Below are 23,851 nucleotides of genomic sequence, written 5' to 3' on the forward strand. Positions count from 1 at the left end.
ACAGCTGTAGGTGCAGCACTGTCAGGAATCTCTCCCTACTTGTAGCAGTGTCCGCTTGAGAAACGGGTACTCTAGTTCATAGGAAAGCACATGGAAGAGGTGGAGGACCTGTGCTGGAATAGAACAGCAAGCCGCCTTTGGCACCTTCCGGAAAGACTCTTGTCTCCAAGTGAAAAGAATGCATTTAAGCAATAATAACAAGAGCTGGGATAATAATGGTGCAGAACGTTGGACTTGCAACTGAGTCTTAAATGCGGAGGATTGTGCCCAGACAGACAGACAGGGGAGTTTCTGTACAAGCTGGGGAAACACGAGATCTGAGGGTCGGTTATAGTCCTGATGCATTCTGGTTTGAGTCTTTCCGTGGTCTAGTCAGACTATTAATGAGGTCCTCGTGGGCACCCTAGACCGCACATGGTCCTTGAAAGCATTTGATAACGTCATGTGCCGTTACCTAGTATCTCTGTCTTACGTTGGTAGTCATTGAATTCACTGGATTCACACTTGTGTGGGCCTGTTGCAGATACAAATGTCAGCCATGCAGTAATTAAATGCAGCTGTACTTTTGGACTGAAATAATTCACTAAGCTAAATATTCGGGTAGGAATAGTGTGCTCTAACACTGCAGCCAAATTGGAAAGGCAACATAAAGTCACCCTTGGCTCTCATGCAGCTTGAAGCATGCCAAAGATGGCTGAGATAGAGCCGAGGCTCTGGGCCAAGCTCCCCATCTCGGAAAGACAGAGCGAACTCTGTTAGATGTCATAAACTGTTTCAGGTCAGACTGCTCATCACTGCTCTTAACTCCAGCTCCCACAAGTGGCAGTTTCCCTGTCCTGAAGTAGGATGGGATTCAAGAGTGGAGTGTTTTGATTTCGTTTTTTTGTTTTCCTTCTTTGCCTTAGAAATTTGCTGGAGTAACCAAATCAGTCTCAGTGACATCTGCATGTTGTATGTTGGAGCATGTATAACACGCTCACTGTTTTCAACCAGTGTGACAGCACCAACACACTGTAGTGTTTAAAACCAGAGTTTATTCCTGTAGCCAAGTTATTGTAGGAAAGAAGTGCTTTCTAAAAACAAAATTGGATTCTGTTGTTGGTGGGTAAGTTGCGGACAGAATGAGGTATCATAGAAGGCATCCCTATTTAAAATCAATTAAGTACTTTGTACTGGTTAGCTTCCTGGCAGCTGTCCCAGATAGGCTGGCATCCATCTTAACTGGTGTCTCGTTGCTTCTTTGCCTACGACACAGCATTGTAGCCCTTTCACCATTTCGAAGCCCGCGTAAGCAACATGTCATTGAAAGAAATGGTAATCATTCTTCTTTTTTGCAGGGTTGGATTGACAGCTTCAATGGGACAAGTGGAATATTTGTTGCGGTATGTCTAGTTACTATTTCAGCTCCCCTTAAAGTGGAGTGAGAGTTACTAAAAGTAGAAACTCTAAAGTTACTCTACAACTCCACTTAGAAAGCGTGTGCAAAAAAGGATCATAGCCGTTTTCTGAATCTGGTAGAAAGATGTCACACGCTTGCCATACATCTATATGCCTGTAGGACCCAGAAGACTGTCTACTTCTGCTGCACTCAAAAAAGGACATTGAAAGAGTATTCATGTTGTTGGTTCACTAAACGTGAATTGCAGTTCCTAAAAAGTCTAAAAATAAAAATACTTTTGGACAAGTTTTCGAAGAAAGGGCAAAAGATGCATCCTTGAAACTAGGGTAATTCACAGATGTCAGAGCTTGAGTCTTGTAACAGAACTTAATTTTCCAGGCCAGATTACCATACCATCAATACAAGGCAGCGTTATTTATCCTTTCATTTATCTTCATACGTATTGTTGCTAAGCCCACTGCTATAGTTTGTGACTGCTCCACATTAACAAAGATTCTGGGTCTTACTTGCCGTTGCTTTATATGGGATTTCTGCATGTGCAGAGTACACCTAAATCATGCGCGTAACTATCAATTCAGACTCTGCCAGTCACATGGATAATTCACGGTATTCTTGCTTAACACTGGTGTAAATAACTAATGTGTAAACCAACAAGGAACAAAGCCGTAATTATTAAATAATTAATAACTTGATAAAATATTCCCTGTAATAGGAAAACAATCATTACAATTTAACAGATGAAAACTGTAAAGTTGCATACCTTTTCTCCTGGCTTTTTTTTTTTTTTTCTGAACTAAGATTCCTGCCTTAGGTCTATTTGTCAATGCGTTATGCTGTATAGCTGTGGGCAGTTATATTTGTACATGTATGATTTGTCCAACTTGATTACTTTGTAAAAACTGTATTGTAGTCAGCCTGATGCAGTGTATAAAAGGATTACTAGCCTACAATCATAGGAGAGGAGAATAAAATCCAAGTATCATCTCGTTAAAAAAAAAAAAACTCATTTGTACCTGAAGCAGAGCATAAATAGAAACTGTTACAGTTACTTCTGGAATCTAAAGGAATAGTGAAATTAGTGGGTATATCCCAGCTCATGCTTTTATCTGAAACCCCAGTTACACATTTCAGAGACATTCAAAAGCCCCCAAACGCATCACTTGTGTTCACAAAATGTCATTAGCTTCTATTCATCTTGCAGTTTCTTTAAAACAATTGTCTATCAACCTTTTACTCATTGCCGACCGCTCATAAAGCGTGTGCTGCCTCTCTGTTCTACTCCCAGCATCTTGTGCTGTTTTCTGTGTTCTTTTGTGATTCTGTTGTCATCACGATAAAGAAAGGGTTTGCAGTCCCTTAATTTTGCAGATCCATTCCTTACGTTTTCAAGTGACAGTGATGTACTTTAACTTTTGTAACGTTCTAACTTCTGTAATGATATCCCTGACTTCTGATATTATTTTTTTTATGTTTACTTTTGAGCATTAAAAATGTCCGTCACAAAAATTTGTCCAGAGTTAGTTTGCAAGAAAGATGTTATGCAAAAGATTTCCATTGCATTGCTCTTCGTTCCCCACAGGTGAATTAGCTAAGTAACAAATTCCAGCAGCTAGCTGTCCTACCTGTATCTTATGCCAGTGCATTACAAAACACAGGCCAAATTCGTATGCTTTCAGCCATGTAAAAAACATGCCAATCAAATCTTTTGTCATTTAAAAAGCATTATCTCCCCTCCTTTTTTCTTTTCTTTTAATCTAAAAAACACCTAATGGTTAAGTATTTGGAAATTATGCCTATATATCAATCTTTTTTTAATAGTGTCCACTTTACGATCTTATACTAGGTCTTGCATATATTTTTATATACTTACCTTTTGCTACTGCTACCACTAACTAATATTTTCTATTCTTCAAAGCAAAAAATTTCTAGCCTTACTGAATGCAACAGCAAACCTAATGGTGGTTTCACTCAAGCCAGATTTTGCACACAGACGCCAGCCTGTATCTTTATCTCCACATTAACTCTATGGAAAGCAAAGATTTGGAGATTGGAGGATCCCTGTAGTAAATAACTTCCCTTTTATATAAAAGCTTTGACTTGTACTGAAATAGTTTTAAAATAGAGATGGCGTTTGTTGGTTCAGGATTGGAGCTCTGAGGTTCTTCACTATCGGAAACGCAGAGACCGTGGAAATTTGTGTCATCTGCACTGAGTTCTTCAGTGATGAAATAGGACAATTTGAAACGTAACTATATCGAGACTTAATCAAGAAGAAGACAAAGATCAGAGGCGGTAGGTCTAGGATGTGGAGACCTAAGTTGTTGTCCATGTCCCAATGGCTCTTTGGCCCCGCAGACAGTGGTGTTGGCTGGCATCAGTCAGGAGCAGAGACTGGGATTGCCAGAGCTGACAGACACTGTTTGTCTTGTACCATCTCCAGTTGCCTACTGGACTTAGTTGGACTGGTACTAGTTCTCTGGAAGGGAAAGGTGTTTATTATTAGGGAGTCCGAGAAACTTTATACATGGTTTGAATTAATGTGCTTAGGTATGGTGAATGGGTAATTCCTGTTTGGTGGTTTGAAAATTAACCCTTGAACATCCGAGTTATGCATTAGTTTGATTACCTGGAAGTTGTGTGATTACAAGCAGCTCTCTCGGCCAACTATTTCAAAGTGTATTTATTACTCAAATTTCTTTATTTGCTTTAATTAAGGATGGAAAAAGCAAAAGTAACATGGTTTTGTGTTTGTGGGGTTTTTTTAAAGTCCCCCGCATACTTAAATATTCACTTTCAACTCTTAATCCATGCTCATCCTATATGGAGAACAACCCCCAGATTCAGGTTTGACTCAGATGATCTTTGGGACCATATGGTCAGAATCTGAACTCCAAACCTTGCAAAGATTTTTTTTTTTCTTTTTTTCCTCCCCCTTCAGTCACCACTCTAATATTTGAGTCTGATAATTTCATTTCACAAATAGATATATTTCTTTTAAATATTCATGAAATACGGGAGTTCAAATTGTTCTTGATAGTCTCATTATGTTTCTTTCGCCTACAGTTGCTCCAGCTGCTGTGGAGAGAAGCTTTGTTTGTTGATTGAAAAACAAAATGAAATTAATTACATCTCAGCTGGACTGTAATTGAGGCATTTTTGTCTCAGTGTTCCCGTATTACATGTAAAGACCTTCTTCCCTGCAAGGCAGTGAAGCTGTAGGGCAGAACCATGGCTTAGTTCATGTTCTGGAGAGTGACTGGCCCCAAAGCGCTTCAGCTGGGAGGCTGTCCAGAAACGTCAGACTCACAAATGGTTTTGGAGGCTTCAGCTAAAGTAGCTTCTGTTTCACTAAAGAGAATAAAGTCAGCAACTACAGTTGCAGCAACTACAGCAATCTACAGCAACAAGTAGAAATCAAGCCATACCTGATAAAGAAGTACCAAACCATTTCCAATGTAAAAAGCAACTTAAAACTCTTAAACCTGAAGTCTTTATTACATACAGAATATATAAAATATCTAATTCATCCATGTGTATATGACCATCACATGCTGCTCTGAATACAGGCAGCGTGTCCATCAAACTTCCTAGTTTTGAAGACCTCACAGATGTTCTCTAGTGTACCTGTGAAAATGTGATAGTTGATCATATAGTGGTCTCTAGTGGGCATGGGTTCACAGCAGTGGGAAATTCGTAGCTGAGCTTGATTGGCTGCTTTGGTTCTTTTTGCCTTTTTTTCCCCTTGAAAATCAGTAGTAGGAACAAAAAAAAAATAATATCATAGTGATGTTGCAAGTAAAGGTTTTAATGTCTAAGCATAACTGCAGTTCAGCATAGGGCAGCAGAGGTTAACTGCATGGCGTGGGTTTGAGGACGATGTTTGGAGTCATGTGGGGAAGTTTACGTGGTTGCCTGAGTCTGGTTTTCTATGATCCCTCTGCCAGATGCACCAAGGATGAGGTGAGACTGCTCAGAAGTCTTAGTTCATGAAAATTAAATCAGTCATAAGTAGTATTCCCTTACTTGCGAGCTGTGAAAAGTAACAAAACCATCTGATTATAGAAGGGGAAAGGAGAGGGGAGATAAATAGAACAAAATAACCCAGATAAACTCCCCCAAAAAGGGATGTGTAATTTCTTAAAATACACCAATGACCAGTAAACAACGGGATGTGCTTTACAAGTTAATATCAAATCTTAAATGCTTTTTTTATCACATCTTTCTTCTCCCCAGACTTCAGGCAAATGGTTCTGCACAACCAGGCATGTCCTGTCTAGTTGCTGTAGTAAAACTTCATCTTTCACAGCTGGAGAGCTATTTCATCATGAAATATGAGTCTCAGGTTAAACGAAAAGGAAAAAAAAATAAATGCTGTAATATTTTCTTTGCCCTGACACTTAAATATTTGTGGATCTGTAGATCATATTCCTTTGCCCCTTCACTCAGTCCCTTCCTCTGGTTTTGCATGGATCGAAATTATAAGAGCTTTTTTACTTCCTTGCTTCACTAGCACTTTTATCTTCCCAACGCTTTCACTGGGTCCTCAGCTTCTACATCAATCTCAAATTCATTGCATTTTTTTTTCCCATGTTAGATAATTTGATTGCAACCTTGACTTTTCCATTGGGGGTTTCTTTTTATATTTTCTCTCTTAAGCCCTCATGCCTGACACAGTATGTGAAGTTCCTTCACCCCATTTCACCTCCACATTTCTGTATTGCTGAATCCTCTCTGGTTCGGTCTGCCATGTCAGTTTTTAGAATCATAGAATCATTTAGGTTGGAAAAGACCCTTGGGATCATTGAGTCCAACCATCAACTCCACTCTACAAAGTTCTCCCTTACACCATATCCCTTAATACCACATCTAAATGAGTCTTAAACACATCCAGGGATGGTGACTCCACCACCTCCCTGGGCAGCCTATTCCAGTGTCTAACCACTCTTTCAGTGAAGAATTTTTTCCTAATGTCCAGCCTAAGCCTACCCTGTTGCAGCTTGAACCCATTCCTTCTTGTTCTATCACTAATTACCTGTGAGAAGAGACCAGCGCCAACCTCTCTACAGTGTCCTTTCAAGTAGTTGTAGAGTGATGAGGTCTCCCCTCAGCCTCCTCTTCCTCAAACTAAACAGTCCCAGCTCCTTCAATCGCTCCTCATAAGATTTATTCTCGAGGCCCTTCACCAGCTTCGTTGCCCTCCTCTGCACTTTCTCCAGCACCTCGATATCTCTCTTCCATTGAGGTGCCCAGAAGTGGACACAATACTCAAGGTGTGGCTTCACCAGTGCTGAGTACAGGGGGACAATCACCTCCCTTCTTCTGCTGGTCACACTATTTCTAATACAAGCCAGGATGCCATGGGCTTTCTTGGCCGCCTGGGCACATTGCTGGCTCATGTTCAGCCACTTGTCAATTAGAACCCCAGAACCCCCAGGTGCTTTTCTGCCAGGCAGCTCTCCAGCCACACTTCCCCAAGCCTGTAGCAATGCATGGCGTTGTTGTGGCCCAAGTGCAGGGCCTGGTTTCACAGAAACCAAATAATCTTGTTCAGCCGGTGTCAGGCTTGAAAAGTGCTAACGTGACTGTCTGTCCTCTCTCCAAGCCTATGAAATCTTACCATGGTCTTACTGTCAGTGTCTGTTTTCCTTTGTCCCACAGGCGGGCAAAGGGATTCTGCGGACCGTCATCGCCAACAACGAAGCGGTGGCAGATATGATTCCAGTAGACGTCGCCATCAACCTCACCCTTGCGGCCGGGTGGTACACTGCTGTGCACAGGTGGGAAGGCACTCCTCTTTCTGATGGACTTGGGCATTTACTGCCTGCACCAGGACTTTAAAGGGAACCAGAAGCTAATTGAAAATGTCTGCAAGAGCCTTGTTGATTCATTTTCTGGTTCATGTTTTCTTCCTTGGATTGGCAAGGGCTAAAAGTGTAGCAGAAGTAATAAAGGCAGCCTTTGAGTTAGGAGATCTCTAAAGCTACAGGTGGGACCTGTTTCTCAGCACAGGGTAAGCTCGGTTGACAAGTCTGTCTCTCAGAAGTCACCTTTCTGAAGTCTGAGAGCTTTACTGCAGCTTGGCAGCAGATGTTTTTTAGACGTCCCTCTTTGGGCAGCTACACGGAGTTGCTTTTCAAGTGGCTTCTAGAGTTTTCTTGGTGAAAACGGTCTGCGTGTTTTCCTTGGAAAACACTGCAAAATATAAATATATTATGGGCTGATATGATAGGGGAGATGATCTAAAAAAAGCCCATTCGTTGTGTTGTTGGGAAGGGTATGTGTAAGTGACGTTAAGGTTTTAAGATCTTTTCCTGTGAACCTCTGTCTCTGACCTTTAACCATTAGTTAGGAAGAGGTACAGAGTAAATTATTCTGGCTGTTTATACAACTCTGAGAAATCAATACCAGGCAAATAAAAGGCAGAAATATTTTACTTTGAAAGACAAAGTAAGCCCTCTGAGCTGAGGGTAGAGAACAGCTGCATACAGTAACCTAAATGCAGGGATCCTAAAAAGATCCTCACCAGCTCTGTAAATTTATTTTTCTCATCATTTTGTCCCCCTCCATCAGCAACAGACAAAGCAGCACGGTCTGGGAAAAATAAATACAGCTTCCCCTTACACACACCCCCTGAGAGCCTCCAGGTGAAGATTGCTACGGCCCGTCCATAAAGCTGGGAAAGGAGACGAACATGTGCTGATGAGCAGTATATCAGCACGCAGGTAGAATTCCTGGCTCTGGCCGTGGCAGAAGTGGTGCCATTTTTTCTATCTTTTCATTGGTGAAAGAGACATGCTTTTAATCTGGTTCCCACACAAATAATTATTAGGCTAAAGGAGCGACCACAGAACTTGATTTAAAGCTTTATCTAGCTGGGCGCAACCCCAGGGTAGGCAATCTGTAAACAAAAATACAGGAGCCTGAGCCTTCTGTAAATTTAATTTCTCTGAGGGAGTTTTGGGTTTAGGTGTTCTCTTGAAGAATAGCATGTACGGTTTAATTTTTTTTATTGTTTTTTTTTTCCAAATCATCTAATTAGAAAGTCGGTATCCTTCAGGGCAGGTGACATTACTGAGGGAAATTAGATTCTAAAACTTAGCAGAGAATTGCAATCTTTATTACCTAGTGTAGAAGCTTTGCAAAGCTCTACGCTCTACCACAGTCACCAACTCAGCTGGAGGGTGGAGAACGGGAAAAAATCAACAAGGAGACACCCTTCACTGGAAGCTGGGAAAATGGAGAAATCCTCTTCGCTGGTGTTTACTGGGCCTGACCCACTGGAGTAAGTGGAAGTCTGTGCTTTCACTGCAGTGCACTTTGCACCAGGATGTGTGTGTGGCTCTGCACTAGGTGGGTTTTATATATGGGCACATTTTACGGATTTAGTCCTTAGTGAGGTTGCTGTATTGATTTTCATAGTGTAGAATTTCACCACATTAAGCACAACTGTGCATTTTTATGTTTAACACTTTACCAGGCCTTTACTCGGTAATTAAGAGTTACAGGAGATCGTGGATTTGGAGCTTGATACATGTCTATTAGTCCTAACCGTCCCTAGAAGTCTGCTAAGGATGAGTAATAATGATGATACTGTGCAGTGTCCGAATGCAGTTTTCAGGTATTGCCAGGTTTAGGGGTTCTATCTCCTGGTCTCTTCGGTCATAGGAGTTCTGAAAAGTTCCTCGTAGGCAGCCTCCTTCAGTGGAGAAAGGCTCTGGGCACCACAGCACCCTAGGAGCACTGAGATGGTCTACCCTCCAGCCAAGCTGCTATCCCTGTCCAAGGCCAGGTCTCATCTCTTTTAGCATTTTGGCAGATGGCTCCAGCTGCTAACACAGAGTAAGAAAAGTGCAGTATTGATGGCATCGCTTGCACCCTTGGCAAGGCAGACGTAGATCAAAAAGCTGTTCTGACTAATTCTTGCCTGGTGTCAAAGGAAGAAATAAAACCAGTGTGATGTATGCTTAGTTCTACACGCAAATAACAACCGAGGTTTACTTGGTATTAAAATGAGGATTTGTTGAAATGGATTGATTTGTAATCACCACCCTGACAAATGGAGTTTAAAAGTAACACAAATCATGTCCATTAAGTCAATGACTGCAAAATACAGAGTGTGTCCCTGAGGTTGGCTTGGGCCAATTATTTACAGTATACTAAGAGAAACTGAAAAAAAAAATCATAAATTTGTCAGTATGTATGCTTTCCTTATTGTTTTTATAACTTTTGATACATGATATATGGATGATGTTTTCTTAAACCCCATCTGTCTTTATTAACTTCTTATGCTCTCCAGAATCTGACTGAATCTTATTAAAAATTAATGGTTTATACTATATTTTCATATTTAGGAAAAATGACCTCTTCTGCATTTTTTTTAATGCGCTGATATTACTGTTTCTTGGGCTGTTAGCTTCCATGCTCCATTAATAAAGCTTTGGGTGCTTTTCTTCACACCTTACAATAATACTTCTTTCTCTTTTCCAGACCAAAAAACCTGTTGGTGTACAACTGCACAACAGGTGGAATCAACCCTTTCTTCTGGGGAGAAATGGGTAAGGTCTAATTTAAACCTAGAACAGTCAAACATCAATAGCGTTCCTCAGCCAGGCTTTGAAAAGGTGGTTTCCTATATTTAGGTGGCATTCAGCATCTGCCATTCAATCGTCGTGTGGGAGGCCCAACTGCAGGCGGTGAGGGTCCTGTGAGCAAAAGCTCCTGGTGCTGGGCATTCAGCTCAGGAAAGCATTTATTCCATTTTCATTGTGGGCGTAATCACGTCACAACCCAGCAAAGTACATGCTTTGCTGCACTGAGGTATTAGTGGTGGAAAAAGGAATAGAGAACCAGTCCCTTAATTCTATGAGACGATGCTCTGCGTAGCTGTAACAGGACGTCTTCCTTTTCTGAATGGAAAGGTTTTCTGGGTTTGGGGTGGGTTTTTGTGCTTTGAAAGCACTTGGAGAACCTTGATAGTGAATGAAATCTAGTGTGTTGTGGAAGTAGAGTCGCCTTTCTTCCTCCTTCTGTGAAGAAAATTGTAAACAGAAATAATTGGTATAGACTTGAGAAGGCAAACCTTGAAATGTCAGGTGTGCTTCAAGAACAGTTTGCCTTTTGGTCATGAATTTTGTCAGTGGAAGAATTCAAATTATCTTCATGGCTGATTGTTTTCCTTCAAGTGCTTGTGTTTTCGAGGCAGGGGTGAAAGAAGGGGAGAAAAATCCTGACACCATTACAGTGGAAAACTCATGCTGAAGCCAAGCAGCAGAAATACTACGTATCACCAGTACATTCATAGACAGACACAGGGCCTGATTTGCTTTCTGCTATACATGTTATACATTAATTCATATCTTTGGCAAATCACGACTGCATTGTTTCACCTCTCAGCCTTTGCTTTGCATTTGTCTTTGCGTCATTTAATTGGCAAACTGTAAGTCTGCAGAAAATTGCATTTTCAGAACAAGGCTTGTCTGAAACTCCTACTAATGTCTTACCATGAGATTTCATCAAGTGACCAGGTGGTGGGAGGTGATTCTGCCCCTCTACTCTGCCCTGGTAACACCCCACCTGGAGTACTGCGTCCAGCTCAGGGGCCCCCAACATAAGAAGGACATGGACCTGTTGGAGTGAGTCCAGAGGAGGGCCATAAAGATGATCAGAGGGCCGGAGCATCTCCCCTATGAAGACAGGCTGAGAGAGTTGGGGTTGATCAGCCTGGAGAAGAGAAAGGCTCTGGGGAGACCTTTAAGTGGCCTTCCAAGACCTAAAAGGGGCCTACAGGAAAGATGGGGAGGGACTCTTTGTTAGGGTGTGTAGCGATAGAACAAAGTGTAAGAGTTTTAAACTGAGAGAGGGGAGATTTAGATTGGATATTAGGAAGAAATTCTTTACTGTGAGGGTGGTGAGGCACTGGAACAGGTTGCCCAGGGAGGTTGTGGACGCCCCATCCCTGGAAGTGTTCAAGGCCAGGCTGGATGGGGCTTTGAGCAGCCTGGTCTTGTGGGAGGTGTCCCTGCCCATGGCAGGGGGGTTGGAACTAGGTGATCTTTAAGTTCCTTTCCAGCTCTAACCATTTTACGATCTAGCAGGGAAGAGGTTTCAGCAATTGGCTGAGCAGTGAGAAAATCACACCGAGTTCCTGACTTTTTTTTAATGAGAGATTTAACGCTGTGGTTTGTCACAGTCTGAGAGAAGAAGTGAGGCTTCACAGATAATTATTGGAAAATGTAGCCAATCTTCATAACACGGAAAGTCAGATCTTCTGTGGCTTTTTCACAGGAGGGAATGCAAAGCTCTTCACAGGCTGCTACTTTAGGCAACAGCCACCGTAACACTACTACCTGAGGTTTGCCTTTTTTAACCCGTTCTCAGTGTAATTTTACTGATGAAAACAGCAATGTGTTAATGCATTGTAACTTATCTTATTCTGTTACTTTGCTCATAACTGTGGATTTAGCAGTGAAATCATCTGAGCGCGGCAGAAGCTTGCGTAAGCAGTTCAGCTGCGTGATGGGACTGAAGGCAAAATTTTCTCCTTGGGTGACACTGTGGAGCTCTTTCCGCCACATGTTGTATCCACAGTTTTCCTGAGAGCAGCAGGCTGAAGAAGGGTATTAGGTATAGATTCGTGAATTAGGATGGAGTATCAAAGAGCAAAATTTTGCCCTTAAGGATGTTGCATGGTTTAAGAAATTAGTTTGGGAAAGGTTTTTTGCATTAGGATATTACGACTGCAGCCATGCAGTTTCAATTCTCAATTCAGTCTTCTAACAATTTCGTTTTGGTAACTACATGCAATTCTAAAATCTTCTTTATATACATGAGAGACTTTTTCTACCCATTCGTATTACTTTCTCTGCCTGGCAGCCAGTCTCATGGCATGCACATCCAACAGGCCTTTCAGAGCCATGATGTGTCTTAAATAAGAGCTATGAGTGAGTAGTCCAGTCCCTGCACAGAGGACCAAACTTCACCCACCGGTTCCCTCCTTTGCAATGGGGCAGCATCTGCTACTCAAGCTGTTTCCTTCTCTTTTTGAAAGCCCGTTTCCAACTGCGCTTACTCTGCCTAACCTTCACCTTTCACATTGAAATTCCTGAGGCCAGGTCTCTACCTCCAGTGGTTTTTTCAGCTTTTTCATAATTTTTCTTTTTCCCCAGCATGAAAGAAGCTGTTTGATGCAAACGTACAGGAGGCACAGGATCAGGAGAGGGAAAGAGACTGTTCAAGGAGTCCGGGGAGGCTGGATTGGCACAGGGTCTGTAACCAGTTATCAAGGTGGAGGGCTGTGAGAGCGAGACTGGAAGCTGATGAGAAACAAGGGTGGGGAATGGGAGTCATCTGACGCGGGACTGAGTGTTTTAATGCAAATCAAACATGGGGTTTGCAGAGGGGAGGACCTGGGCTACCTGCTTAGGGAGACTTGCACCGGGACCAGCTATAGGAATGCCAGGCGAACACAACAGAGGAGGGATTTTTCAGGGAAGAGGAGGAAAGGTGAGAAAGATCAGAGAAATTGAGGCTGGAGTGGGCTGAGGATGCTCCCCTGGGTAGGGAACAGAAGTGAGTGAGATGGGGACGTTTTGAATACGAAGGTGATGAGCTTGGAGGGAGGGAGGAGAAAGAGATCAGAAGAGAATTATTTGAAAAACTTATGTCTACTTAAGAGCTTAACCATACATTGCAAACCAGTTTATTCTACAGATCTCCAGATACAGACAGACCTCTAGTGTTAAAAGGAACCTTAAATGATTTATTTCTTTTCCAAATAATGCTATGCCTTGGGCATTTTTCTTACTTTCTTGTTATTCTCCCTCCTATTACAAAAATGTGGCTGGACAACTGAGTATTAATCTGAAAAAGCATATTCTGCTTTGCTGCAATATAAGTCTTGCTCATCTGACTTTGTGAAGTCCATTTTGCAATTTCTGCTCAAAACCAAACCTTAAAGCAGGCTTTAAAATGGTGTTCAGCATGGGAAAACTTAATTTCAATTTATCCTTGAGAGTCCACATGGTAAGGCTGGTGTCTGTGGTTTTGTGCTGGGGTTGGAGAGGAAAAACCATGTACCCGCTAAGTTGTTTCAGTAGCTCCTGAGGTGATGTGTTTCTGCTTTGGGGCCCTCTGCCTGCCTGACCTGTCTGTCTGTCTGTCTGATTCTTTCTTGCTCCAAAACAAACTTTTATAGCGTAAGAGACTTGCTACACTTGCAGAGTTGAATGCTTTCCAGAAATCAGGAGATAGAGCAATTGTGCCAAGTCAGTGCAAGCCAGGGTAAGGAAGGTTTGTAAAGAAAACGCCCATAGCATTAACTGTTCCAAGTTACGCAAAACTGGTGTTCTCCTGAATTCCTTACAGGACGTCTTTCAGATTGGTCTCGCTGTCTTTGTATGTGCATTTTAAAACAAAACAGCTTTCATTCCTGACTTTCAGAATTTTTCTGGAGTTTTCAGCAGATATCTCATCTGCTCTTGACATAAGTGCTTCTTGCACTGAGTAATATCACAGCATAACACTGCAGCTGCTTTACTAGAGCTACATTTTCGTCTGCAAGCCTTAAGTAACCAAGATGATAGGGGTATTGCCGATTTGTGTGAATTTGGTGTCTGGCTAGTGATCTGAAATGCCAAAGGCTGCATTTTCCACTTACTGATTACTTCTTTCTTGCTATCCTGGCCAAAGATGCCAAAAATGCAAAGAGAAAAGAAAGGCAGTAACATGTTTCCAAAGGGGAACCTTCTCAACCAGTTTACAGCTGAAAATTAGACTCATGATTTGAAACATTGTGATTTGAATAAACAGAGGCATAAACACGTGCTGCAGGCAGTATCAGAAGTTTCGCAGTTCCAAAATACCAATGGTTCCCAGTTAAACCGATAGGTTTCCATTAGGAAATGAAGTGACTGAATGAAACTAAATAAACTTAAATATTGATAAGCAGATGAGAGTTTGTAAGTAAACTTGGATTTAAAGTGTCTCTTGGAGAAACTTCCTTACAGGGAGGATGGCCCTCCCGTGAACTTCCATAACTCATGGATCACTGTGAGTTACTATTTGAACGGGCACAGATATACAGCCCTCTCCAAACTGGGAGCAGACCTTTCTATATTTAAGCCGGCTAGGGCTTTGTCACAGTATAACTGTAGTAAAGGGCCATGCTGCTAACACAGAGGAAAAAAAAAAAGTCCTCACACTTTGCTTAGACAGACACAAACTCTGCCAAGAGCTGGGCCAGGACAGTGGCTTCCTTCCCAGTTGCCCATCCCAAACTGTTTATTGCCACTCCCCTGCCAGGAGTTAGCACCTTTCCAAATCTTCAGTAAAACCACTCCCCTGAGCCCTCCCTGCCAGGCAGAACTACATGGGAAAGTTTAAATAGGAGTTTTTTGCTAATCCTTGCCGTTTTGAGAGAACATGCTGCAAGGGATAAGATTCCCATACCGCAGCCCGCAAGATGACCACAAGATAACCACATCATTGCAGTGTGGCTACGGGAAACGGAAGGGATGGCAGTCAGTTTTAGCCATTCAGATGCAAGATAAGTTTCAGCAGAACTGGCCTTTAGCCATTAAACTTGCAGTGCAAGGGGCACAAAAATGAACTTGCTCTATAACTAAATTGTACTATTTTAAAAGTCTTTGTTGTCTCAACTTAGCAGCTAAGTGGCTAACCAGTCTTGTCTAGTTGCTGTTATGTAGAACAAGTACAGCAAAAATCGCTGCTTGAAGTGCAGTAATGAGCTGACCGCAGATACATGAGAGGACTGTGAATATTATGATTGGAATCTGCTTATCTAAGGATGATCTGGATGTTTCTTGTGACTTGCAAATTCTCGTCTGATTTTCTATTTGTAACATAAGCTTAGAGAGTAAACTATAATATGAGCACAGATTGATGTCGTAACTCTCAAATTCATTTTTTAAAAAGTAAAAAAAAAAAAAAGCCCACATATTCTTCTTTGTTGAGCTCACTGGTGCTCAGGAATAGGAGCACCATCTGTTTATCAGTCCCTAGGATGATAGTCTTATATTCAACTACCGCAGTTCTATTAAGCCTCTGCAATATGCAAATGCCCCAGATACGTACATCAAGATGCCACTTCTGTGGCACTGTGCCATTGCAAGAGCTCAGAATCAGGCCCAACGTATTTTGTGCCTTAACATACAAAGGGAATGAAAGACTACCACCCTGTCATTGATTTTCAAGTTAAGGATGCAAGGCAATTTGCTGCTTTAGTGCATCCAGAGCTCCTCTGAAACAGGCTGAGGTATTTGGTGTTGTGGGTCAGATGTGGTTTGAAAGGATATAATGAAGTCTTTCTAGAAGCAGCACCCTGTGTGTGTAAACAACCCGTCCCTGACTCAGACTGATATTGACATCAGCCCTTTTGAAAATTTGATTAGGAATTAGAAATGTCATTTTTGTTGTATGCTAGCAGAACACAGTTTGCTTTCAGTGATCTGAAGATATGTTAACACCAGTTTTTTCTACATCTACTGCAGGTGAAAGCAGAACTGCAGTTCCTTGGTTTGAAGCGTTTCAGGCTACAACTGCCTGCTTTTCCTCCATTACATTTTGGCATTTTGATAAGGAAGTTTGTCTGCCGCTATTAAGTCTAGAGTCAGATTGTGTTTCAGATAAGCAATAGATGGAGTCATCAGTTTTAATGCCAGAAGGGACCATGAGGTGATTTTGTCCAACCCATAGTTGCACGTGTTAAGCACTGTAACTTGGGCTTTACTGCAGCATGTTGGTATGGCTGTGCCCAACACAACTGAAATTCAGTGCCTCATTTTAAGTAAAATGCCTGTTCCCTTACAGAGCAGTATGTCATGTCCACGTTCAAAAGGAACCCGCTGGAGCAGGCCTTCCGAACACCCAATGCTCACTTGACGTCCAACTACTTGATAAACCAGTACTGGATAACCGTCAGTCACAAGGCACCGGCCATACTCTATGACCTGTACATGAGGCTCACAGGGAGAAAGCCCAGGTAAGAAACCGCACGCCTTCAGCCTTCTGCACGCCTGTCACTGTTATGGAGAGCAGATCTCTAGCGAGTTCTGAGAGCTGGTTGCCTCAGCCTGGAGTCCCATCTCTCGTCTCTTTGTCTTGAGGAGATTGCTAAAAAGAAAAGGAACCGTATGGCCGTAGCTAAGCGTAGCCTAGGGTTCCCACCATTTCCAGTACCTGGGGGACAGCACGTGTTCTAAATTTAGCTATACAAGCTTCAGAGGTTCCCAGGCCAGCAGGAGAGGACTGCTACTTATGGTGTCCTCTGTATAGGAAGATTTCCACCACTGCAACTTTCTGATGCGATTGCTGCTATCTGTCATGAGTAAAGACTCAAGCTTGCATAAAGACTTGAGACTGGCAAGGTTTAGAAGATTCTAAATTTTTTTCCCATAAACCAGATGCATAATTAGCGGTTGCCAGCAGTGGCCCAACACCCTGAAATCTAGAAAGCAGTTGTTTTCGAGTATGAATAAATTCTGAATTGTAGTTATGAGGACAGTTTACCATTACAATTGGTATTTGAATCTTGGCAGTGTCATGGCTAGGAGGAACACTGGCTCACATCCCATGTGGAAGGAATGCTGGCGTAAATAACTCTTTTACCAACATCCTCTTTTACTCCCTGCCATCATGGAGGAGAATTTATTGTGCAGCACAAGAGCCATACGCCAACACTGCGTTCCATGTCAGCTGCTCTGTGCTTCTCTGCTTGCTAGAAAGCTGGCTTCAGCTGTTTGCAGGGAGATCCCTGGCTGATGTATTGCTCTGATTTCTCTCAGACATTCTGCTATGGAGGGAAATTGGTCCATAAAAAGAATTCCAGTTATCCAGGAAGCAAGAATTACTCTAAAAATAGAGGTAAACTGAATATGAGCAAGAATAGCCTGGAATCTCCAAACTCTGTTGAAACAGGCAGCAGTAAGATCCTGCCATTGCCATTACAATTGACGTTTTCATAAAGATGATTGGCATAGGTAGCCAATGGACATTGGTTACAATACTGTACTTAAATTTCAAATAGAGCTCAGCACGAACTCATGCTGAGAAAGATCTCTTCACCTGAACTTTCAAATTTGTGACCTGAGCAAACACAGCATAGCAATGAACTTGTGATTTCACTGAGTCCTTTTTCTCTTTTCCCGTTTAAAATATAATTCCCCTTTTCTTTTTACGTGCTACTTAAGCTCATCCAGGTACTGTGTAATGTGGTCGAAAGCACTGTAGCATCTCACGCTTTCTTTTTTTCACAGCTACCTAAATATTAGGCCTTTATGCTCTAAGGGCAGTAAATCATATTCAAATTTAAAAAAAAACAAAACCAAAGGTGAATATGTCACTGAACCTACTTTAATGTTTCCCTTTAATTCTTCCCTCTGTTTCAAACAGAGCACCTAGGCTTAACTGTCTTCCCCCTTGTCACTCCCATCTACTGAAGTACAAGCCACCTTCATGGCAGTTCCTTGAAGTCTGTCCATGACTCTATGCCAGATTTGCAAGCAGAAAGGAGAAACTTCTTTGCCAGGACCAAGACTCAGGCTTCGGTTCTCTACTGTATCCGTACTCAACTCATCATAAGGTGATGGGTTATTGTACGCAACGGATTATCTGGGAACTGCTTAGGGTTTCGCAAGTCTACTGTTTATTCAGGACCAGCCTATGCCTTTCCCTAATTTGAACTGCAGGGTACTTGCGGGCAACTCCTGGTTCCTCTTGTAGTTATCACGCGCAGTTCCCTATCTACCAAAGGGTAGGAACAAGAGTCATCTCCTTCAGCTTTAGACTTTTATATACTGCCTCTCCTGAGAAGCTTACTTTTAAGTGTTAGCTCATTTCACATAAATTGCCAGATGTCTAGCAAAACTGCCCTAAATGTCTTACTGCTATTACCGCACATCCATCCATGACTTAGAAAACAATGTGGTTTAGATCAGTAGTAGTCTCTTGGGGCAATCTGTCGCACCTGAGAATCTGCTCATGCAAGGCTCAGTATGGGAGCAAATATAGAAATCATTGTTGTAAACGGTTTTCTAGAAGACAAGATGCATTTGTGAACTGTGACTAATATGGCTATCAGTGACAGCTAACACTTGATTTTTTTCCTCTCAGTCCCTCCACAGTGGAGAATGAGATTTTTTTTTCTATAAGAAATCTTTGCCATAGCCTCTCAGAGGCTGCAGAAAAGCATGTTTCTACTTGCTGGATGCTTTTCAGTGGACCATTCCTTCATCCAAATCAGTAAATAATTTGAATGTGTTGACAACATTTTAGCTCAGTCAGTTAGCATGAAACACAGTTTTCACACATACCTTTTTAGATGCTTCATTTCTCTTTTTGACCCTTGCTTTTAGCCACTCAGATATGTTGTTTTGGGTAAATCTACAGTCAGAACTTATTCCGCCCACGTTAACAGGAGGCCAGGGGGATAGCCTAGTTTCAAAACATAAGTAGGGACACACAGTTGATTCTCTTATCATTTTTTTCTGATGCATTCCATTAACCCTAAGCACTTTAAAGATATTGATGGCTTTTGGGGAGCCGTGTGAGGAGCAACTTCAGATCTTTGCAATCTAGCCATATACTTTGTTTCCCAAGTTCCTAAAAGCTATTAAAATATTCACAAAGCTTTGCCCCATAGTACTTGCGTGCACAGGCACAATCAGGAAGATTAATCTGAAGTAATTTTAAAGTATTTTAGATAAACTGCATTCAATCAATGGGCACGTAATTATTTAGAATGAAGGTTCCCTTAATCTGATGCTTTGCCTCCAAAGTGAAAGCCACTTTAAGTCTGAGTAGGAGTGCCTGTGTAAGGTTTTAGTGCTCTTTCAGTTCGCTTTGGGTAAGCTGCGCAGTTCTCCTCTGAATTGATGTACTCATTGTGTCGTCTTCTGCTGTGCTTAGTGCTTATCGTCGTGGCAGTCACATCTGCACAGGGAGAGGCCAGCCTGGCACCATTCTTCCCCAGACTGCCGCCTTTTATTTGTCACGGCCACTGTGTTACCCTCTGGGCAGCTCAAAATTTCTTATGAAAACAGCTCTGTTTTCCACAGAAATCAGCCTTTTAGTGCTTTCTCTTGCCCTTATCCAGTCTGAGAGAACGTGGTGTTCTCTCAAAACTGACTGAGCACTGTATATCACACTTTAAAAACAACTGCCTCCCAGAGGCCTTTTGTACTCATGACCACTGGGACAACTGTAAAATAATCCTGCAAGGTAGGACAGCATTACTGTCATCCCCTCTTATATAAAAAATGAATAATAAAAAAAGGCCAAGACACACGAGAGACCTGAACCTACATTTCCAAAGTCCCTGTGTAGCAATGCCCCCGCAGCAGATTTCATCTTTACCAGGACACTCACGCGCCAGGAAGACATTCAGACAGTTACACATACGTGCACACAAAAAAAAAGCTTAGGTACTTTTCAAGGTCATCCACCGTGAGTGCATGATATCAGACCCTTCCTGTATAAGGAAGGACATAAAATAACCCTCCAAAATGCCCCTATATTATACAGGGAGAGAAAGAGCCTTTAAGAAAAACAAAATATGTATTTAAATACTTTTTTTTAGAGAGAGAGATCAAAGAAGCCCAAAGACACAAAAATGATGCCATTACCTGAAAACTGAAGCTGAGCAATTGACTTTAGAGCTTGTCCATGCTGCAGATGCAGTCACCTCTGTACTGCAGCTAACTCCAAAAATCAGAGCCTTGCTTTGGGAGCCAACCCAGGCTTGAGAACAGAAAAGAATTTGTGTGGTAGAAAGAGAAGTATCCACCTCGGGAAGCAAGCAATATACCTTTGTGGTTTTGGAATCTGCTGTGTTCATACTAGTTCAGATAGGCTCTTCACCTCATACGTGGTACATGATGTAGATATGGCCTCCAGCCCTAGTTTAGTTCTGGCTGGTAAGTTAGGCATCATTCCTGCCCTGGGAACGCAGGAATGTTTGCACCCGTGTTCCAGCGAACAATAAAAGCCGAGTAGCTGTAGGCTTAAGACTCAGCTGGAGCAGCTAGACTTGCTGAGCAAGTTCTCGGCCTGGTGAGCACCAGTGCAGTGCTCCTCAGGCATTGCAATGCCTATTCATCTGGATTGGTGAAAACACCTACAGAGCAAACCCACAGCTTTTGCATAAGGTCAAACTTCCTATCCACCTCCGACGCTCCTCTTGTGTTTCAGAATGATGAAGATTATCAATCGACTGCACAAGTCTATGATGCTCCTGCAGTATTTCTCCACCCAGTCCTGGGACTGGTCTTCAGATAATATGAATATGTTAATGAGTCACCTTAACACAGAGGACAAAAAGGTAAGTATATCCTTAATAAGGATTGCTAATCTCCTGTCCTGTTCATCCGCAGCACTTATTTTTGGTATATTTGTTGAGCTTTCGAATGACATCTGCCTAGATGACTGGAATTGACTTTAACCTGAAATAATTTATTTTCTCCTTGTTTTATTAATTAACTTATCAGGAACCTTTCATTTACAATTGGAGAATGTTTTCTCCTGAGGTGTATTGCTCTTTCTTCTGAGACAGGTCATGTTAACTGAAGTCTTAACGTGGCAGCTGTGGTGGGTGATCTAGATGGAAATTCCTTGAAATTTTGATTTTGACATTTTCATCCACATTGGTTTTAATGGGAACTGCATGGAGAAATTTAGTTAACACGTAGTGTCATACCCTGAACAGTATGAAAAAAATTCCTAATTTATTTAATGCTCTCCCCAGAGAGCAATTAATTTGCAGGATATCAAGCTCTGTTCTAGTCTTTATAGGTTTGCAATACTACTTCAGAATGGGATTGTAACTGAAAGACTGAAGGAACACAAAGAGTACATTTGTGATAAGCTTGAATGCACCTTTGGTCAGTATCTCCTTGCAAAGAGATACTTAAGCATTCACATCAAACTGGTCTCGCACGCATCATTAAATTCTTGGAGACTCCCAGTAGTAGAGTCACAGAATCACAGAATGGTAGGGTTGGAAGGGACCTCTGGAGATCATCTAGTCCAACCCCCCTGCCAGAGCAGAGTCACCTAGAGCAGGTTGCACAGGAACGCGTCCAGGCGGGTTTTGAATGTCTCCAGAGACAGGGACTCCACCACCTCTCTGGGCAGCCTGTTCCAGTGCTCTGCCACCGTCAGGGTAAAGAAGTTCTTCCTCATGTTGAGATGGAGTTTCCTGTGTTCCAGTTTGTGCCTGTTGCCCCTTGTCCTGTTGCTGGGCACCACTGAAAAGAGTCTGGCCCCATCCTCTTGACACCTGCCCTTTAGATATTTATAAGCATTGATGAGGTGCCCTCTCAGTCTTCTCTTCTCCAGGCTGAACAGACTCAACTCTCTCAGCCTTTCTTCATAAGAGAGTCAAGAGTCTTCCTCCCTAGTCTGCAGAGGGAGTGCATGCAGCAAATTCTAAGGGCAGTGGCACTGTGGTGACTACAGCAGATGTAGAGGGAACCTAAATGGGGAAAGACAAGAGAAAAAAAAAGAAAAAAAAAGGGAGCATCGAGGACTTCCATGCAAGCTTGCAAGCTAGACAGTGTTTTAGTCTCACCAAGCTGTTTATGAGAACTTGGTGAGGTGCACTGCATCCAGTGCTGCCACTGCTACGTTGTAAGCAGTATTCAAGATAGATAGTTTACGGGCAGCACAGATCTCTGTACATATCTTAACAGACACACCGGGATCTGCACAGTAGCTAACCCCCTGTATTTGACATAGTTAGCTAGCCCCTCTCTGCTCAAGTTATTGCCTCTGATACCAAAGCTCTTGCACTAAAGCAAATGGCTTGGATTGGCATGGGGGTGGAAAGGAAGGCATTCGTCTGAGTATCTTCCCTGTAAGTAAGAAATGCCATTCATTTCACTCACTCATTAAAAAAAAATAATTCTCTACAAGACGACCTCTTTCTCTTTACGGATCCTTTCTTTGCTCTAACAGACAGGCAGCCACCTGAGAGCTTGCTAACAATTTTTCCAGTATCAGCATTTGAAATTATCTGGGGTAATTAGCTCTACACTGAGAATTTTTGATGCCAAACCAGAGTAACCCATTTCTTGGATTCTGTTATCTAGATGCTGAGAGAGAGCGCAGCACAGAGTAATACTGATGCAGAAGCACCTGTTGATTCAATGTCCAATTCATTTATTTATACATCATTCTAGTGACACATTAAAAACTGCATGGAGGTTTTCAGATGAATCCATTTACCTGAGTGGAATGCCATTTTTCTTCCTTGATATGGTGGGTTTGTGTATGCGTCTGTACAAATAAGTGTATTTATGCAGAAATTGCCACCTGAAAGACAAATTTATCTTTTTATTTTCTGCCAGCTAGCACTAAATTTCTGCTTGCTTTACCCAAATTCCCAGCTGGGTAAGACATTAATCAACAGCTGTGAAATACAGTCTGTTAGTGCCCATGTCTTCTTGGAAACTTCATGACTTTAAGAACTTCAGAGAGAGGGCCTTGTGAGGAACGGAGGTCAGTGAAGAACTGATGCTTAAAGTGAACTCGTTTTGAATTCTAGTATTTAATTTCTGCTCTTTGTTTTTAAATCCCAGTTATACAACTTTGACGTTCGCCAGCTGCACTGGTCAGAATACATTGAAAGCTACTGCCTAGGTGCTAAGAAGTACTTGCTAAATGAGGACATGGCTGGCATTCCAGCAGCAAAGCAGCACTTACGAAAGTAAGTCATACCCAGTGACAAGGACAAGAGCTCCTGGCTACCTTGGATGGCTTTTGAGGAAAATTATTCTATTTACATGGCAATAATTGTGGTTGAATAATACTGAGATAAACAGAGCATAGCTTATTTCTTACAGAGTGTTGTCAGTGTTTTATTTTTCCGTCCTGAAGAAGAAAGCGGACTTTTGATGACACTAAAAATTAGGGGCTAGATATTATCCCTTCCTAGCCAATGACCAAGTAATGAAGTTACAGTGCGTAAGGTCATTCAGAATTAAAATATGAAAATAAGGGTCAGATTTAGATTTTGTGAAGCTCCTAAAAGTTTTTAGCAATTCAAAGACATTGCATAAAAACTTTAAGCATTTGTATGATTTTAGATTTCATTTTAAAGTTGAAGTTTCTAATTCCTTCGGGAGAATGGGCAAAAGTTCTCCAAATTGGTGGAGAGTTTGTGTGTTCAGTCCTAGGTGACAGTTTAAGAGAGTCTGAATGAGCAATTTGAGATTGTCCTTCTCCTGTTCAGTTAAAGATTATGCTCTTCCTGACTTCTCCAGCCCTTTTACTGAGAAGTGCAGGCAAAAGGAGAAGGAGCAACTCCCTTGGAGAAAGAGCCTGGTTGTTTCCTTTAAGAAAACCATTTTTGTGCACTGTAAATGCTAGAAGCATAAACCAGCTTGTTGCCATAGCAAGGAATCCTAAACAAGTTCTTTGTTCATGGGTCATTATTAAAGG

The 23,851-nt window shown here is 42.0% G+C and overlaps 1 protein-coding gene across 4 annotated transcripts in view; it reads left to right on the top strand.

Annotated features, from left to right (window-relative positions):
* FAR2 (fatty acyl-CoA reductase 2) overlaps positions 1 to 23,851 on the top strand; it is a 157,644-nt gene that overhangs the window by 127,557 nt on the left and 6,236 nt on the right. For all 4 annotated transcript variants that reach the window (XM_054224206.1, XM_054224186.1, XM_054224196.1 and 1 more), the window contains 6 exons: positions 1,338 to 1,382; positions 7,058 to 7,176; positions 9,887 to 9,954; positions 16,226 to 16,397; positions 20,603 to 20,732; positions 22,990 to 23,117. In XM_054224206.1, coding sequence (XP_054080181.1) covers positions 1,338 to 1,382; positions 7,058 to 7,176; positions 9,887 to 9,954; positions 16,226 to 16,397; positions 20,603 to 20,732; positions 22,990 to 23,117 — 662 coding nt within the window. The remainder of the gene's footprint in view (positions 1 to 1,337; positions 1,383 to 7,057; positions 7,177 to 9,886; positions 9,955 to 16,225; positions 16,398 to 20,602; positions 20,733 to 22,989; positions 23,118 to 23,851) is intronic.

Source organism: Rissa tridactyla, chromosome 1 (assembly GCF_028500815.1).
Source record: "Rissa tridactyla isolate bRisTri1 chromosome 1, bRisTri1.patW.cur.20221130, whole genome shotgun sequence".
NCBI classification, from domain to species: Eukaryota; Metazoa; Chordata; class Aves; order Charadriiformes; family Laridae; genus Rissa; species Rissa tridactyla.